Source organism: Lepus europaeus, chromosome 14, assembly GCF_033115175.1.
Source record: "Lepus europaeus isolate LE1 chromosome 14, mLepTim1.pri, whole genome shotgun sequence".
Taxonomy (NCBI): Eukaryota; Metazoa; Chordata; class Mammalia; order Lagomorpha; family Leporidae; genus Lepus; species Lepus europaeus.
In genome coordinates this window covers 69439765-69458948 of record NC_084840.1, presented here as the reverse complement: position 1 = coordinate 69458948, position 19184 = coordinate 69439765, and the positions used below count along the sequence as shown (strand labels likewise).

General features: G+C 45.1%; 1 protein-coding gene and 1 non-coding gene across 3 annotated transcripts in view; both read right to left on the bottom strand.

Moving 5' to 3' along the window:
• Positions 1–4687: 4687 nt before the first annotated feature.
• LOC133774019 (U6 spliceosomal RNA) lies at positions 4688–4794 on the bottom strand. The gene has a single exon (XR_009868000.1). It is a non-coding gene; the product is annotated as a U6 spliceosomal RNA (small nuclear RNA).
• A 6860-nt stretch (positions 4795–11654) lies between these two features.
• UPF2 (UPF2 regulator of nonsense mediated mRNA decay) overlaps positions 11655–19184 on the bottom strand; it is a 131165-nt gene continuing 123635 nt past the window's right edge. Inside the window, exons 21-22 of one of the 2 annotated variants that reach the window (XM_062210910.1) lie at positions 17528–17648; positions 11655–12138 (exon numbers count right to left, since the gene is read on the bottom strand). In XM_062210910.1, coding sequence (XP_062066894.1) covers positions 12129–12138; positions 17528–17648 — 131 coding nt within the window. In that variant the 3' untranslated portion in view covers positions 11655–12128. Of the gene's footprint in view, positions 12139–17523; positions 17649–19184 lie in introns of those variants that run through there. The other variant, XM_062210911.1, reaches the window with a different exon arrangement.

The window sequence follows — 19184 nt, the reverse complement described above, 5'->3', positions numbered from 1 at the left end:
AGCGCGGTGCGCCGGCTGCAGCGCGCCGGCCGCGGTGGCCATTGGAGGTGAACCAACGGCAAAGGAAGACCTTTCTCTCTGTCTCTCTCTCTCACTGTCCACTCTGCCTGTCAAAAAATAAAAAAAAATAAAAATAAAAAAAAAAAAAGAACTGAGGGTCCCAGGAGTTTAAATATGTATAAAAGTTTTTTTTTTAATATATTAACTGAAGAAAAACGGTTGTCCTTTGAAGACTTTTTTTTAAGATTAGGGAACAAAACTAAGAAGGAGCCAAATTAGGACCTAAGGTGGACGCCTGATTTCCCACCAGCACTCCTGCAGAACTGGCCTTGTTTCATTACAGAAACAAGCGGGACCACTGCGGGGGTGGAGAAGGACTCCCTGGTGAAGCTTTCCCGTGTGTTTTTCTCCTAAAGCTTTGGCTAACTTTCCCAAAACTCTCCCAATAAGCAGATGTGATGGGTTCTTTGGCCTTCCAGGAAGTCAATAAGCATTGGGTAACTTTCTCAAAAACACTTTCCTAATAACAGAGAAAACAAAGGTGTGATCATTCTTTGACTCTCTGGAAAGTCAAACAGCAAAGTGCCTTCAGCAGCCCCAAGAAACTGTTGCCATGACCTTTGCTCTTGACCCGTCTGCTCTTGTCTGGTTGGGCCACTTCCACCTCTGGATAGCCATTGCTTTGTGCTTTGTCTTCAGGATTGTACCGGCAAAGCTGCATTTCGTCCCCTGTTACAATTCTTCCAAGAAATACTTCAGGATCTAGATCCTACTTGTTCAAAATTTTCCATTGAACTCTGCTCTTACCTGCAGCTGATTTGGGTGCAACGATTTGCCACCCATCAAGCGTAAGTTTGCTCTACTTCAGTTTTTCAGTCAGAGTAGAATAGGCTGAACCAGTCCACATGCCGGTGGTGTTGGCTGTTATTTCTGTTTTAATCACCAGTCCTCTTCAATCAGGGGGCATGGACAAGACCAGTGTTTTCCTTGCAAAGTGATACGGACGGATGGCCTACTGCTGCAGGCTTCATGTTTGACATCAACCCATCTCTTCTGAAAATGAGTTACCTGTTTGTAAACCAATCATTTCTTTGGGGCCCTGTGCTCACACAAGCTTTCCATAAAGCAGCAACGATTGCACCATTCTTCCACCCAAGCTTCACTATCAATTTCTTGCTTCAATTTTAACAGAATTCATGTTGTCAATGCCTCGAACTAGGATCTGCTCACATTTGTTATAAAAAGTATGAACTTTCTGCCTGCAGCACCGGCACCCAGGTTCTAGTCCGGGTTGGGGCGCCGGATTCTGTCCCGGTTGCCCCTCTTCCAGCCCAGCTCTCTGCTGTGGCCTGGGAAGGCAGTGGAGGATAGCCCAAGTGCTTGGGCCCTGCCTCCGCATGGGAGACCAGGAGGAAGCACCTGGCTCCTGGCTTTGGATTGGTGCGGCACTGGCCGTAGTGCCCATTTGGTGGTTGAACCAACAGAAGGAAGACCTTTCTCTTTGTCTCTCTCTAACTCTGCCTGTCAAAAAAAAAAAAAAAAAATTGAAATCCATGCATAGTTTTTTATGGACTTCCTGAATATTACCCCTTGAATGTCACCACTGACAGCAACTGGTCAAGGGTTTGCAAGGACTCTGCACCACTTTCATAACCTCTGATGAGTCTGTGGTTCTACGTTTTTAAAAAGTAGAATGTAATTAGTGATTTCTGTACCTACGTTAGCTTCCCTCCCTCCAGTAATACAAGGGTGTTGCCAGCTTTCATGCATTTGACCTCCATATTTGTTTTTCAGATTGGTCAACAGCAGGACTGAGTACCCTGGGAGCCCATGTGAGACACACTAGCCAAGCTTGGAAGGGGGATATACACTAAAGTGACATGGAGCTGGCACAAGGGACCTAAACACTCTTCTGTCTCCAGCCACTGTCCCTGTGAGCTCCTAGGGAGGACCCAGATGGCTTCCTACAGTGGGCAAATGGTTAAACAAACTGGTATACCCAATGTAATTCTACTCAGCAACACTGCCAGTGTCATTGCAGTGGAGCCCATATGAGTTATCCCCTGGTACCTTCTCCTATCCCTACTGTGGTGGGCAGTGAAGTGGACTAGGAGGGAGAAGGGAGAGAGCCGGGACAAAGGTCCAGGATGGGTGGTGCTTATCTGTTGCTAAAGGGTGGGACTGGGGAGCGAGCCAGGGGAGTGCTGAGCAAGCTTCAGGCCTCTGGGAGGGACAACAGCAGGCTGTGGCCGGAGCCTTCCGGCCGAATCCAGGTGTGTGACGCTGGCAGACACTGCCAGGCCGGACTACTCGGGCTGTTTCCCAAGCCACTCTTAGGAACCATGCAAAGCAATACCCAGCAAACAAACAAAAGTCAAATTAAAAGGAAAGGAAAATGCAGGTCAGGCAGAACAGAGTGTGGCAGCTTACAGGCAGCCCCCTTGTCACACAGTTCCTGTCCTGCAGGGGCCTTGTGCCCTTCACTCCTCTTGCCCGGGACTCAGGCCCAAGAGTGCTGAGAGGACAGGCAGGGGCTGGGCGCCACGTGTGTCATCTGGGTCACCGTGAGCTCTGCAGAGCAGCCTCCCACCGCGTGTCTCCTTTGCTTTTCCCAGGGCATAGAATCCTGATTGCTCCAGTCAGGACTTTGCCTGCCCACCTGCAGGCTGGAATGTCTCCAGAAACCAAGCCCATCTGGCAAAGACTTTTTTCATGGATAGCGTGTGGGAACATTAGGCACGGTGCCAGTTTATGCAAACTACAGGAACGGGAAAGAGGGAGGCCCCTGCAAGCTCCCACTCTCAATGAGTGACACTGCTGGGAACTTTCCACGTGTTCCTCTCTACTCCACCACCTGCCCAACGGCCCCAGAAACCCTGAGTGCCGTCACTCCATCCTTCCTACATCAAATCCATTACTAAGGCCTGTGAGCTCCATTTGAAAAACATACCGGGGATCTGTCTCTGTGCTTCCTTCCACTGTCACCCACATCATCCTGTGTCCAGGCTATTGCCACACCAACCTCACTGGTCCACGATCCCACTTCCGCCCTACTGTCTGCTCTGAGCTTGGATCATTTAAAACCAGATCCAGGGACAGGCACTGTGGCACAGCAGGATAAGCCTCCGTCCACGGCACCGGCATACCATATGGGCGCTAGTTAGTGTTTTGGCTGCTCCTCTTCCAATCCAGCTCTCTGCTTATGGCCTGGGAAAGCAGTAGAAGATGGCCCAAGTGCTTGGGCTCCTGCATCCATGTGAGACACCTGGAAGAAGCCCCTGGCTTCGGATTGAGCCTAGCTCCCGCACTGCAGACATTTGGGGAGTGACCCAGTGGTTGGAAGACCTTTCTTTCTGTAACTCTACCTGTCAAATAAATAAATAAAATCTAATAAAACCCAAAGGGGGGAAAAAAAAAAACACAAAACTATCCAGGATCCAGTCAATTCCATCACATTTAAAGAAAAATCCAAATTTCTCACACCAGATAAGAAAGTCCTCTCTGATATGAGCCCTGCTCTCAAACTTCCTCTCCCACCTTTCTCCTCTCCCTGGCTCTCCCTAGCCCTTCAGACGGGCCATGATCTCCTCACCTGCCATGTGGGCCCTCATCCAAGGGGCTGACTCTTTATTCAGGTCTTGGCTCAGCCCTCTTAGAAGGGAGGACCTGCCCCCCTCCAGGCCTGAGCTGGGATGCGGGCCTCCTCCTCCCCACAACGAGGCTCTGCAGTTACAAATGCCCTTTAGAGTCGACATGCCTGAGGCCAGGGATGACCCGGCCCTGGGACCGCCACCCTGATCATTCTTCACTTTCTAGCCCAACTGCAGCTGAGACCATTCCAGGAGCACCAGAACAGGACCTGCCAAACACACTCCCAGGTCCAGTCCGTCCGCAAAGGCGGGGTCTGGGCAGCCCAGCACAGACCCCTCATGCTGTACCTCTACTTCATTATTGTCTGAGTGCCACCCCTCCTAGAAAGTAACTGCCACAGAAGCAGGGCTTGCTCTGCTGTGTGGGCCACTGATGGTCACCTCGGCCTATCTTACAGTGTTCACTTGACATTCCTACGCTCATCCTGGAACATTCAGAATTTCATTCTCGTTGTCCAAATGAGTGACAGGAGACTCAGGTTAACACACTTACCTAGTAAGTGGAAACACTAGAACTCAGATCCTGCCTTGCCTAGCTCCATAGCCAGCATCCTTCCTCTATTCTCTGGAATGAAGGAAAAGGGGCAGTTAGGTGGTTGGTCCCACACGGAAGGACGTGGGTGTACGCTTCCGAGGCTACTCCGAACAGCATCGTTAAGTGACTAAGGATGTGACTCACTGCTTTTAATTCTTCACAGTACCCATTTTATTTTATTAAAGAGTTTATTTATTTATTTGAGAAGTAGAGTTACAGAGAGTGAGAGGGAGAAACGGAGAGAAAAGTCTTCCATCCGTCTGGTTCACTCCCCAGATGGCCGCAACGGCTGGAGCTGCGCAGATCTGAAGCCAGGAGCCAGGAGCTTCTTCCCGGTCTCCAACGCGGGTGCAGGGGCCCAAGGACTTGGGCCATCTTCTACTGTTTTCCCAGGCCATAGCAGAGAGCTCGATGGGAAGAGGAGCAGCCGGGACTAGAATTAGCATACATATGGGATGCCAGCGCCGCAGGTGTTGGATTAATCCACTGTGCCACAGGGCTGAAAAATATGGAACGCTTCACAAATTTACATGTCATCCTTGCGCAGGGGCCATGCTAATCTTCTCTGTATTGTTCCAATTTTAGTATATGTGCTGTGGAAGTGAGCACCACAGCACCCATTTTAATACAACGCCACCTGTAACACGGATATTGTAGAGAACACGGGCTCACTGACTTATGAAACAACCCCATAACCCTGTGTGCTAGTTGCATACAGGTGACGGAAACTGATTAATCTCTTGGGGCCAGCACTGTGGTGCAGCAGGTAAAACTGCTGTCTGCAGTGCCAGCATCCCATATGGGTGCCAGTTCGAGTTCTGGCTGCTCCACTTCCGATCCAGTTCTCTGCCATGGCCTGGGAAAGTAAGCCAAAGTTCTTGGACCCCTGCACCCGCCTGGGAGACCCAGAAGAAGCTCCTGGCTCCTGATCAGCTCAGCTCCAGCCGCTGCAGCCATTTGGGAAGTGAACCAGCAGATGGAACCTCTCTCTCTGCCTCTCAAATAAATAAATCTTAAAAAACTGATTAATCTCAAGAACAATTCTCCAGCAAAAACCCCACCTTTGGTCCCAAGACCAACTTTGGTGTACTCTCCAGGCCTGCTCTGTGTGCTAAAAGAAGATTCCAGTTTGTGGGGTTTCAAGGATCCCCATCTCTTCCAAAGTGCATTTAGATTTTGTTGGTCTTGACTCCTGTCCTTGTAATCACTCAGAAAAATATCTGAGCTAGTTGGACCCACAATAGCCATTCTTGTCCAGGTGCAAAAGAGGGCTAAATTGCTATGACACACGTTGGACATTAAGAGTCCTACCAACTGGTCACCTGTGTGCTTCTCCTTGATAGTCAAGAAGCCCCTAACCCTGGCAAGGGCTCTACAGAAAGATGAAATTAATGAGCAAAGCAGAGGCTCTAGCTGAACTGAAGTGGCAGTGAACTCTGCAGAGATGGGGCCTGACTTCTCTACTGGCAGGTAAATGGAACGTGGCTAAAGGGCAGTAGTCCCACAGCTGCCCAGGTATAGCTTCCTATTGGTGGTACACATAGCTGTTAGAATTATGCCTATGGCCTCAGTCTGGCCATAGTCTGGCCCAAGTCTGGCCTTGATATTAACTCTGCGTTCTGGAGGCAGATATGAGATCTTCAAGGACACAGCCTGCTCAGGCCACGTGCCTACAACACTGTATCTGGCACAGAGGTGTGGTAGTAATACCAATGTTAACAACTTTTTTCAGCACTTGTGTATATAACAGCCACTGTGTCTCATAAACATTAACCCGTTTATCCTTCAGACAACCCTGTTGATATCCCCACTTTATGATTAGAAAAACCGAGTTGTAGTAATGACCCAAGGGGTGTTCAATACATCCCTGATGAATGGACAGCAACCCCCGTGGCCAGCCTGGACCTTCCAAGCTCCTCAGAATGTAGAAGGCACTTCAGGTTGTTTCTTGCCTTCTGGATTGCAGGGTCTTAGTCCACCCGTACAGGAGGGACTGGGTCCGAGGAAAGGTGAGTGCGCCGCTCACCCGTTCCCCAGCCTCCCGATCCGGAGACAGTCAGACGCAGCGGGGAGCCAAGTCTAGTAGCAAGGACTCCTTTACTTTGTGCGTAACAATACCTTTTATAGCACAAATCTGCAGAGTCATTGGGGCAGGGCTAAGGACCAACCAATCACTTAAAAAATCACCTTACGGGGGGATTTCTATAGGTCTAGCCATATGTCTATACACTTGTTACTAGTTTTGTTATCTCCCCTGATGTTGCGCAGCCAGTTTTAGTGGTAAACAACTTTGGATTCCGCCCACCTTACTTCCTCTGGGCGCCATCTTACTTGGCTCCGCGCGGCTCTGTTCTGCGCAGCTCGGGTGGGGGCACCCGGGGGCAGCTGTGCATGCGGAGCCCCCGGGCCTGGCCTGGCCGCGCCATGGCCGTGCTCATGCCCCACACTGGATGCTATTAAAAAATAAATAAGTAGGCCTGCGCCGTGGCTTAACAGGCTAATCCTCCGCCTTGCGGCGCTGGCACACCGGGTTCTAGTCCCGGTTGGGGCGCTGGATTCTATCCCGGTTGCCCCTCTTCCAGGCCAGCTCTCTGCTATGGCCCGGGAAGGCAGTGGAGGATGGCCCAAGTCCTTGGGCCCTGCACCCGCATGGGAGACCAGGAGAAGCACCTGGCTCCTGGCTTCGGATCAGCACGATGTGCCGGCTGCAACGGCCACTGGAGGGTGAACCAACGGCAAAAGGAAGACCTTTCTCTCTGTCTCTCTCTCTCACTATCCACTCTGCCTATCAAAAAAATAAATAAATAAAAATTTAAAAAATAAATAAATAAATAGTTCTGGAGCCCCAGGCAGTCCCTAAAGGCAAATGCATCTGAGGTCCAGAGTTTGTCATGTAGCTTACAAAGGCATGGCCCCAGGATGACACTGTCTGTCCCTCAGTCGTTTCCTACCAAGGCAGCCCCAGCCAGCTCCCAAGTGCCCTGTCATTCTCCAGTCGGTGTGAACTGGGGAAATGGCTGCTGGTCAGGCAGCCTGCGTGGCGAAGAACAAGGCCACGCCCCCTCCCTGGGACTGTGCACTTGCCAGAGGTCTCTGCTCCTAGCCTGAATACTCCTTGTAAAAGGCTGCCCTTGTCTCTTCTGCAGAACAGCAGCAGAGTAACCATGCTCCTTCTAAACGCATCTCTCCCCGAAGGGGTGGGCAGGCAGGCAGGCAGGCAGAGGCACCTCCGACACAGCTCAAAGGGAGGGCCTTCAATTCAAACTGGGTGGCAGGGAGAACAGCTAGGTTTCCTGTAAGAGGTGATTCTTGAGCTAGCTCTTGGGAAGGCAACACTGTTCATGTTTCCCATTTTCCTCACTGGAATGTTACTTCTGCGGGAAGGGGTTCTTCTACCCAACCTATGCTTACAATCAGTCCCTGGGGTATGTAGGAACTCCTAACCCCCAGCAACTCAGGTAACAATGGCATGGGTGACACCAGGGATGTGCACAAAAACCATGAGAGGACATGGTGAGAAAGTAGTCTCAGGAGAAACCGACCCTATTCACAGCTTAATCTTGGATTTCCAGCCTCTACAACTGTGAGAAAGAAATTTCTAGTTTTTTTTTTATTATTATTAAATTATTAGCAATGATTTTCTTTCTTTTTTTTTTTTTTTGACAGGCGGAGTGGATAGTGAGAGAGAGACAGAGAGAAAGGTCTTCCTTTGCCGTTGGTTCACCCTCCAATGGCCGCTGCAGCCAGCGCATCTCGCTGATCCGAAGCCAGGAGCCAGGTGCTTCTCCTGGTCTCCCATGCGGGTGCAGGGCCCAAGCACTTGGGCCATCCTCCACTGCACTCCTGGGCCATAGCAGAGAGCTGGCCTGGAAGAGGGGCAACTGGGATAGAATCCGGTGCCCCAACCGGGACTAGAACCCGGTGTGCCGGTGCCGCAAGGCGGAGGATTAGCCTGTTAAGCCACAGCGCCGGCCGACATTTCTAGTTTTAAAACGCCCCTGTCTATGGCATTTTGTTATGAAAGCAGGTGCTAGCAGAATGAGCAAGGTTAAAGCAAAGGGTTATGAGAGTTCTGACTACACCCAGTTATTTCTGAAGCCCAACAAAAATTCATGTTCTTGGTTTCATACTTTAGGGTCCTTACAATAATCTTCTCTGTGTTAAGCAAATTCAAATCACATCTATTTCTTTTTTATTTTTTTATTTTATTTTTTATTTTTGACAGGCAGAGTGGACAGTGAGAGAGAGACAGAGAGAAAGGTCTTCCTTTTGCCGTTGGTTCACCCTCCAATGGCCGCCGCGGTAGCGCGCTGCGGCCGGCGCACCGCGCTGTTCCGATGGCAGGAGCCAGGTGCTTCTCCTGGTCTCCCATGGGGTGCAGAGCCCAAGCACTTGGGCCATCCTCCACTGCACTCCCTGGCCACAGCAGAGAGCTGGCCTGGAAGAGGGGCAACCGGGACAGGATCGGTGCCCTGACCGGGACTAGAACCCGGTGTGCCGGCGCCGCAAGGTGGAGGATTAGCCTGTTGAGCCACGGCGCCGGCCATCAAATCACATCTATTTCATTCACAACTAACCAGCATACTGGGCTTTAGACAGCTGAAAATTTACTCATGAGTATATAAAACATTTCAAAGTCATTGTAGAAGGGGATCCGAGATGGATTTCCTCTCTGCCTTTTCCAAACTTGGGTTTTTCCTTGTCTTAGATTTTACATGATGTGGTTGAGTTACTAGGAGATGTGGGGTCTTTGCCACTGGCTTCCCTACTCTGGGACTATTTCCTTCCTGTAGCGACATTACCTTGGCTAATCGTTAAAATCTCACAAACCATCAACGACTGATCTTACTATACAGAGTGGTGTTAAGTCACTGCACTTCTCAGCATGATTCCTAGTCTATGAGACTTTTTCCTAAAACAAATCTAAAAGTTCAAGGATCCTACTAGCTTACTAGGCTTTCTGGGTTTTGTCTCCAGATTATTTCTCTTTTGTATTTTTGGGCCATTTTTGTTTTCCTAGTTTTCTCATCTTGTCCCTTATTTGGCTTTTAGCCATTGCATACTACCTACAACCTTGCCTCTGTCTAGCTGCCTAGTTTTTTTATTTTTGTTTTTTAAGATTTATTTATCAATTTGAAAGGCAGAATCAGAGAGAGGGAATATCTCCCACGCGGTGGCAGGGACCCCAGCACTTGAGCCATCTTCCACTGCCCTCCCTGGTGAATTACCAGGGAGCTGGATCGGAAGTGGAACAGCCAGGACTGGAATTAGCACTCATGTGTGATGTCTGTGTAGTGGTGGCGGCTTAACCTGCTGTGCCCCAATGTTGGCCCCTAGCTGCTTAGTGTTAAGGGGCCCAGTTTGGAATGACTCTTTGTGGTCAGAGGCAGACGAAAGTATAGGGACTAACTTAAAGATAGATCCTTGGGCTGCCCAGAGACCTTTGCAGCTTCTCAGATGCTAAAGGGGAATCAAAGAATCACAGGAAGGAAGAAGACTTGACAGCTGGATTTGTTAACATTTGCTTACCTTTGATGGATCATGAGGGGAAAAAAATGGAGGCCCGAAAGACTGACATGAGAATCACTGGCTTTATCTCTCATTTATTTTATTTTATAGGCAGAAAGAGAGAGAAAAAAAGAGAGGGAGAGACAGATATAGAAAGAATCTTAACTGCAGGGCCAAATGCTGGTCCTTGTTTGTTTTTTTAAACACAAGCAAGTTTCCTGGTGGCTGGTATACGGGTAACTTTTAGTCACTGATAAATCCATCTCTGTTAATCTAAATGAATGGAGTTGCAATGTGGCAAAGAATCTTATTTGGTCTACTTTCTTTATGGGTTCCCAAAACACACTACAAAACCCAAGATGACCCAGTGAGCTTATTCGTCCTAGATGACAGAGAATTACTACTGCACAGGTAATTTTCTCACATCCTCTGCCCTGTGCATAACCTGCAGAATGAAGGATGGATCTAGAATTACCCTTGGCTCCCTGTAACAACCTAAAATCCAAAAGCAATATAATAAAACTTATAAGCCTCTCCTCAACAAGAGAAAAGGCAGGCAATATACAGGTCAGCAGTGAATCTGGTTATTGGGGTTGGATGACAAGCTTCCCCTCAGGCAAAGTTTGGAAATTTTTAAGGAATTAAAAGCCTGTTACAGTTTTCTTCAAGCTATGATTCTCAGTTGAATTTAGCCATAGTGATTCTTAGAGTCCACCTGGATTATGTAAGACAGCCTTGGAATGAACACATAGAAAGAAGTGACAAACAGTGGCTGCTGTTGTTCCTACCTCACAGAAACTTTCGCTGATTCTGCTCCACACACAGGTAAAAGCATCAATTCTGCCTCAGGCTAAACCATGTGTCAGAGAGTTTCCATCTCAACCACTATGAAGCCTGTTCTAAAGGTATTTATTTTATTAGACGGTACAGGCTACTTTGTTGTTAATAATCCAAAAGGTAAGTGAACTCAGGCACCTCGGAAAGGCATACAAATATGGAATCCTTTAAGTGGAAGCAACACTATCATTAAAATACTTGACCATCATCTCAGAGAATAATTTATAAAGCACAGAGACAACCCCGGGAGATACAGATTTGCCCATGCAGTAGGTGTTCAAAACCCAAACCAAAGAAAAGGAAACCACAGCGAATCTAAATTACAACACTTTATTGCAGCATCGGCAAAGGTCAGATTTCTGAAGCTGGTGAAGATTGGGCAGCATTTCCAAGTGAAATGTTACAACTTTACAAGTTTTGTTTTCTATTTAAATCTACATGCAGAAACTGAAACATGGTAAAAGAAAAATGCAAAATAGCTAGAAAAAGATGTAATCAAGTTGAAGCATACAGATGTGCTCTCTTAACTAAATTTACTATGCCTACTGGAAAGCAAACGAAAGACAACTATTCTAATAAATTAACCGATTGTCAGAAACAGACTAAGAACCCTCATCTCTATTTGGGGGGTGAGGAGGGGAACAAAACAAAACGAAAGGAGAACAGAAGCAAAATAAAAGCTCTACTTGTTTCCATTCTTTGTTTGTTTAGAGACACAGGCTGTAAACCCATGAAGGTCAACAAAATATTCTGATCCACTTCTTGTTGTCCTTCGTTCGTTTTCTGTGACATGCTGACTGGCACATTGTGTTGTCAATGATACTTACAATGGGCTCAACTCTATCCCTGTTCTTAGGCTGGGATCAGACTTTTCTAAGCCATCTGAATTCACTCTTCGCGTACAAATAGTCTTCACATTTTCCTTTTACTCTAATAGGCAATTTCATATTACTGACCCTGATGGATAAACTGATTTTTTTTCCCTCCCTCATACCTTGTTCCTCTTGAAACAACTTCCTACACAAAAGCCTTCCTGGTGGATTATCTGGTACTTGGATATCTTTCATCATTTTGTTGTCCTGCATGTAAGTTTTTACTAGAAGATTTTACTGCTTGCTCTATACTTTTTCTACTGTAGTCCTGGAGCCCCCAAATGTATCTTCTTCCAACATGGGATGTTCAATTCAGAGACACTGTAACTCAAATCAAGTTTAAAACTCAAGTTCATTTCCCCCATACCATACCATCACAACCGTTTCTTCTCCGGCTGTCGCCTCACTGACGCTCTTCTTGGTGTAACTGCTCAGGAGTCAAGTGAACCACCTCATTTCTTGACCGCCATTCTCAGGAGAAGACTAACCCTCATGTGATTTCCATTGCAAAAGGCCTTTTCTGCCTTGTCTGGAAGCGTCGGCTTGTTCCGGTGTTGGCAGAGGCTGGTGTTTCTGCCCCATGGCCCCAGCCTGTCCCAGGTTTAGATTCACAACTCTCTAGACCGACATGCTGAGATGTGTCCACTGCTCTCATTCAATTGCTGGAGGACTCCACTATCCACAACATCAGATACAGGACCTAATGAAATGACACGTGCTGCTGGATCAACGTCTCCTGAAGGTACAAACAGGGTGACATTAGAGGGTTTACTGCCGTATGGAAGCTCGAGCAAGAAAGTGTCCCCTTAAACACCACCAACCATCATCCAGTGCCTTCTCCAACTTGGCGCTTCTGTAAGAGCACGTGAGGCTACCTCACAAATTCATGGAAATGAGATTAAAAGGTAACTTTATTTTTATGAAAACTATTTTTAAAGTCCATTTTTTTCATAATACACATTTTTGTGAACTTTCTGAAGAGCCCTCATATGCATGGATTTCAATTTGTTTTTCTGCACCAAAATAAACTTACCTTTTAATTCCATTTCCACAAACTTTTGTAGTACCCTCATAGATGCTCTCTACTGAATTAAGATAAAACAGGAGCACTCGGACAGATACTGGAAGAAATTGTCTCTGAATAATTTCCAAGATGCTAAGAAATCATGGTTTGTGTTATAGCTGAACTATGTATCCCTGAAATTCATACCCTGAAGTCTAACCCTCAGTATCTCAGAATGTGAGCTTATTTGGAAATAGGGTTGTTGCAGATGTAACATGTTAAACCACAGCCATGCTAGAGAAAGGGAGTCCCTGATCTAACAGAACCATATCCTTATGAAAAGGACACACACACACACCCCATATGGAGAACACTATGTGAACATGAAGGCAGAGATCAGAATTAATCTAAAAACTAAGCAAATCCCCAGCCAAAAGCTAGAGGCCTGGGACAGATTCTTCCTCACTGCTGTCGGAAGGAACCAACCATGCTCTCTGACTGCAGGTCTGTTGCCTCCAGAACTGTTAAGACAACAAACTCTGTTGTGTCAGCCACTCTGTTACAACAGCCTGAGCAGACCACTACAGTTTGCTTTTCATAGAGCAAATTACATTAGCAAGACACTTTCACAGATAAAAATGCAAATATAGAAAAGCATATCCTCACTGCATATATCCATAACTCTTCCAGAACTGATCTGAATAATAAAAAAATCAATAACACAATTACTCCCTGAAAGAATGAGATGCCCCCCCCCAAGATAAGAGGGAGCAGCTACATAAAATAGGATATTTTAAACAACTGCAAGGAAGGATAGGAAACAATGTTCAAAGTATTTGTTAAATAAGATATACTTAGAGCATTAGTTACAGTATAAATTATCAATTGACTGGTTTACAGGCAATCATTCCTTCTGAATGATTTGAAAATATAAGAATGCAAAAAGTATTTACACCATATATCTTTGATTAAATGATATTCTAGGAGAGACTCTATCTTATTGAAAAAAAAAAAACAAACCTATCATTTCTTAAGCTTACAATAAGGACAGGAAGAAAATGTCTAATTTAAAAAAAAGTACTTTCCTGAGGACGGGTTTTGTTTCACCAGTCTAACGGTGCAATTCTTGCAATTCTAGGCGTGGTCTACACACCAGCGTTTTAATATCATCTGGGAGCTTATTAGAAACAAACAGAATCTGCATTTTAATAGGATTCTGGGTGATTAACACTGGAATACTGTGCATGAATTTGGAGCCTCTAGACTACATTAGTGTGAGTACTTGCACTCCTGCTCTTGTAACTCACTATAAACAAATGCCTACCATTTGTTGAAGGTCTAAACTTTTAATTAACATTCCTATTTCAAGGAGCTGGCGCTGTGGCATAGGTTAAGCCGCTGTGGCGTTAGCATCCCATAGTTCATGTCCCGGCTATTTCTCTTCTGATCCAGCTCTCTGCTGTGGCCTGGGAAAGCAATAGAAGATAGTCTAGGTGCTTAGGTCACTGCACCTATGTGGGAAACCCAGAAGAAGCTCATAGCTCTTGGCTCTTGGCTTCGGATCAGCCCAGCTCCAGCCATTGTGGCCATCTAGGGAGTGAACCAGCAGATGGAGGACTTCTCTCTGTTTCTGTCTGTCTCTATAACTCTGCCTTTCAAATAAATAAATAAATCTTTAAAAAAAAAAAAAAGGCTTCCCTGATTTGTAAAATACAGAAATAATTATAACTAATGCCTGGGAGCTTATCAGGATTCCCAGGTGAAAAAAACCTTAAGCTACTTTAATAACCAGTCTGCAAATAAACTCCCCTCCTTAGCTGCCCATATAATGTCACATACACTAAAAAGTGACTGTTTAATAAAAAAAGCACTAGCCCCATTTTGAATCTCCTTGAGCCCTGCTTCACAGACGCTCCCTCCCTCACAGAGAACCCAACACTGCAATGTGCTCCTCTCAATACAACTCCCGACGCCACTGCTCAAAGACACACCTATTCCTACCAACACAAAGTCTGGTCCGGGGTTAAAAATAGAAGATGAAGAGAGGCCAAACCACCAGGAGACTCCATCCCATTAGTCTGTTCTTTCAACCAGCTGCATTCCTTCACTTAAGTTTAAAAAATGGCACAGAACATTTGGTGCTTGGAAAGGCCTGAAAACTTACATTTACTCTTTGCCTCTTCTATAATTTTGACTCACATGTACAGTGGAGGAGCACTATGACAACAGCACCTTTCTTAAGCATGAAGGACAGTTAGGGGAATTTATTTTTTCTTTTCATAGCAGGTTAAGGGATTAGCACCCAAGTTGGGACCCTCAGAGAAAAATGAAAACAGAAGAGCTTAGGGGCAGAACTGGAGGGAGAGTTTATTAAAATGAATAAATATACATTATAAAAGTTCCTCTGTCCATCCAACAAATATTTACTGAGCATCTACTAGGTGCCCAGCACTAACGGCTGTGAAGGAGCTATATTGGAAAACAAGATAGGACACTGTCCCTGCCCTAGTCTTTAATCTCATGGGGGATAGAGACAAGCCAACAGTAAGGAAGCCGGACAAGGTGTGTGGAAAAACACTGAGTCATGGCAGCATATCCTCACTGACCTACGTCAGACTTCAGAATGTCAAAAGGAGACCTGAGGAAGGAACAAGTTACTCAGGGGGAAAAGTAGGAAGCTGTTCCAGGGAGAGGCAAAGAAGAACAGAGAACAGAAAGGCCAGCTTGGTTGGAGTAGGGGAAAGAACAGCAAAATACGAAGCCAGTAACGCAAATACACCCATATCACACAGGGCCTTGTTAAATGAGTTGAGAGCTTTGGACTTTATTCTACAAACCCTACAGAGTTACAGGAGGATTTTAAGCAGAAGGGCTCACATAGTCAGATATCAGATTTGCATCTTAGAAAGAACACCAGTACAGCAGAGAGAACGAACTGGATGGAAGGTGTTGAAACGGGAGACAAAGGAGTCGGTGAGAAATCTGTGGCAATAATCCAAATGACAAAGAATGGTAACTTGATCCAGAGTCTTGGCAGTGGGGTGGAAATAAAATCATCCAGTATGAGAGCCATTAGTAGTAGAATGCAGAGGATTTGTTAATTAACTAGATGTGGGATGGAGGCAGAGGGAGGAGTCAAAAACGAAACTTCCCTTTCTAGTGTATACCACAGAGTGAAAGGGAGAACAGGGCCCAGGACAGGGGACACTCTCAAGTTTGTTTCTGAGGGACAGAGACAGACGGTCACAAACTGAAGTGCAAAATCTGAACGGTAACGGAGCCAGGAGAAATGACATCTCCCATGGAAAGCAGAACAGTAAGAGAAGAAGAGAGGAGGATGGAGGCTGAGCTGTGGGTACAGACGCCTGCAGGCAGAACTCGGTAGGGTCAAAGAAAAAAGGGAAAAAACAAGAAGCCAGTGGAGTTATAGAAGCCAAGAGAAGGCACCATAGTGAGAAGTGTCCCCGAGACACGACACAAGAGACGACTCCGTGAGGCAGTCAGAGGAGGCGGTGACCCTGGCCAAGGTGGCTTCAGCAAAATGGCAGGGGTAAAGTCACACAGTGAGTGGAAGTGAAAAAGAAAGAACAAGTGTGGCCAATTCTTCCAATGGGGGAAAGGGAAACAAAAAGAATTTTAAAAAACAACTACTGGTAGCAACCTAAGACAGGCATTCTGTGTGCACATACATGTTTACCGTAGCCTAAGTAAGTCTGCAAATTTGCTCTCCATATTTATCTTTGCTTCCTACTACCTAAGAAATGCTTTGTACTTAACAGACTCATGGAGTTTAAAATAAATAAATAACTAGAGCAGAAACAGCTTTTAAGTAACTGGACATATGAAGTTGCCAGAAAATAGAAAGATAAGAATATTCTAATAGAATATATTCTAAATAATCCACATTTAAATATATATATCTAATATTCTAAAATAGAATATTCTAAAGAAGGGATCACACTATAGCCTATATTTAAAGTCGCTCTAAGAAAATGCAAAAAAGGAAAAATTCATATTTTTCATCGCCTATTAACCTAGCAGCTAATTTATCTATTTTAGCAGCTGTAAAACAGGCTTAATTAAAGCACTTTAGTGAAGTTTTGATAATTAAAATAATCTAATATCCTATTATGTTTAATTAGATGTGCCTGTATATTTTTATTTTGAAAAATTTTTTTTTAAAAATCACACTCAACAGATGTTAATGAACAGATCTCAAATCGCCATGACAAATCAGTTATCTGAGCACACAGTTTAAATAGTGTTATCAGGACACACAAATATGTTCAGTGAGTAAAAAGGTGCTACTCTCTTCAATGATAATCCAATTCTGCTGAGCCCAGAACTCTCCCTTCCACACTTTCTCCACCAGCCCCAACAACAGAGTAACACCCCAGGTTGCTATATATTCTCAATATAAACACTAATTCCTAGAGTGGATGAAACTGCTACAGGCAGAAGACACCACTGTCACTTCTGATTGTAACTCAACCACAAGACAGAAAATTGAGTTCATGGTATGTGTCTTTAGGTCATGTTCCAAAAAACTTTAAATAACCTATCCTTGAAAAAAGATCAAAGAGGCCTTATTAGGAACATTTGTAATATGAAATTCCTTAGACTTTAGCCTTTTCATTATTTCATATTAAACAATTCAAGTTTATTTTAAGTGGAATCGATATGCATTCCATCAGGAAATTTTATAACTTAAAAAACAAAACAAACAACAAACCTAGCTCAGAACAAACTCTACCTACATGCTTGGAAGTCCAGCAGACAGACCTTTTAGCCTTTGTAAACACTGAGATTAAGTAACCCTGACCTGGGAAATTCTTACATAAACCCTGTGATTTCTTTCAAACTATCTGTAACTCGTCCTTTCCACACGAGAAGCCTGCTAAGACTGAAAGCCAAGATCTGGCTGAAGCTAATGCCTTTCTGAGAAACAGCTATAGCTACTGTATGAAACAGGTTTTCTTTCTTAAAAATCTACAATTCAAAGACTTCTCCACTTTGCTAATAACTAGGCCTTCATCACTGAGTGTCCAGAATTCTTGAATTGCTTGCTGTGGACACCATGACAAGCAAACAGCTATGAAGAAATAAGTAAAGATCACTTTACCTCCCACCAGTCTTAAAGATTAGATCTGCATTAGGTGCTCCCTTTGGATGTTGGTAACGAGGCCGCCGCTCACGATTGGTGTTTGCTGGAGCTGGGCGCTGTGCAAGAGACTGTAACATTTCTGAAATTAAGAGAAAAAAAAGAAAACACTGCTAACTCTTATAAAGGTACTCCCCTTGTTAAGCAACTAAAATGTCAGGAGATCAAGTCTGTCTCATCAGGTAGCTGACTAGTGAAAAACAGCCATTATACCAGACTAAGATGATAACAACGTATTTTAAAGAGCACACCAAAAGAGGAGATACTTCTAATACCCAACAGTCCCCCTTCTGTGAATTTGGCCCTGTGTGTCTTGAAGCAGTAAAGGGGCCAAAGAAGGGGTACAGTACAGAGCAGCTAAGAGCTTAGTGTTTGGAGCTAGACTATTGAAGTCCCCACCACGCCACTTACTAGCTACCAGCCTTCAGGTTCATTGTTCTAAAGGTAAAATACAAATAATATTAACATTTATCTCATGGATTATTGTGAGGACTGCATGCTTTGAAAACTACATGAAATGGGGCCAGCACTGTGGCATAGTGGGTAAAGCTGCTGCCTTCAGTGCCAGCATTCCAAATGGGCACCAGTTGGAGTCCTGGCTGTTCCTCTTCCAATCCAGCTCTCTGCTATGGCCTGGGAAAGCCATAGAAGATGACCCAAGCGATTGGGCCCCTGAACCCGAGTGGGAGACCCAGAAGTTCCTGGCTCCTGGCTTCGGACTGGCCCAGCTCTGGTCATTGTGGCATTTGAGGAGTGAACCAGCAGATGGAAGATCTAACTCTTTCAAATAAATAAATAAATCTTTAAAAAAAAAGTACATGAAAAGAGTATCTCATTAATTTGACTACATTAAGCACTTACTGTTGGCTATTATTATGAACACTAGGTATCAATTGGGAGAAAGGAATCTTTTTTTTTTTTTTAACTTTTATTTAATGAATATAAATTTCCAGTGTACAGCTTATGGATTACAATGGCTTCCCCCTCCCATAACTTCCCTCCCACCCGCAACCCTCCCCTCTCCCGCTCCCTCTCCCCTTCCATTTGCATTAAGATTCATTTTCAATTCTCTTTATATACAGAAGATCAATTTAGTATAAAGATTTCAACGGTTTGCACCCACATAGAAACACAAAGTGAAACATACTGTTTGAGTACTAGTTATAGCATTAAATCACAATGTACAGCACATTAAGGACAGAGATCCCACATGAGGAGCAACTGCACAGTGGCTCCTGTTGTTGACCCAACAAATTGACACTCTAGTTTATGGCGCCAGTAACCACCCTAGGCTGTCGTCATGAGTTGCCAAGGCTATGGAAGCCTTCCAAGTTTACCGACTCTGATCATATTTAGACAAGGTCATAAAAGACAGAGTGAGGATAGTAACCAATGATCCTAAGAGTGGCATTTACCAGGTTTGAACAATTATACAGCATTAAGTGGGGAAGAGGACCATCAGTACACACAGGTTGGGAGTAGAGCCATTGGTGGTAGAGTAGAGGTTATGATTACAAAGGAATGAGGCCCAAGTGCACTAGACAGGGCCTAGAACAAAGGACAGAGTCATTATTAGAGGAGCTAAGAAAGGTGCTAAGTTGGATTTAAAGGTAGAAAA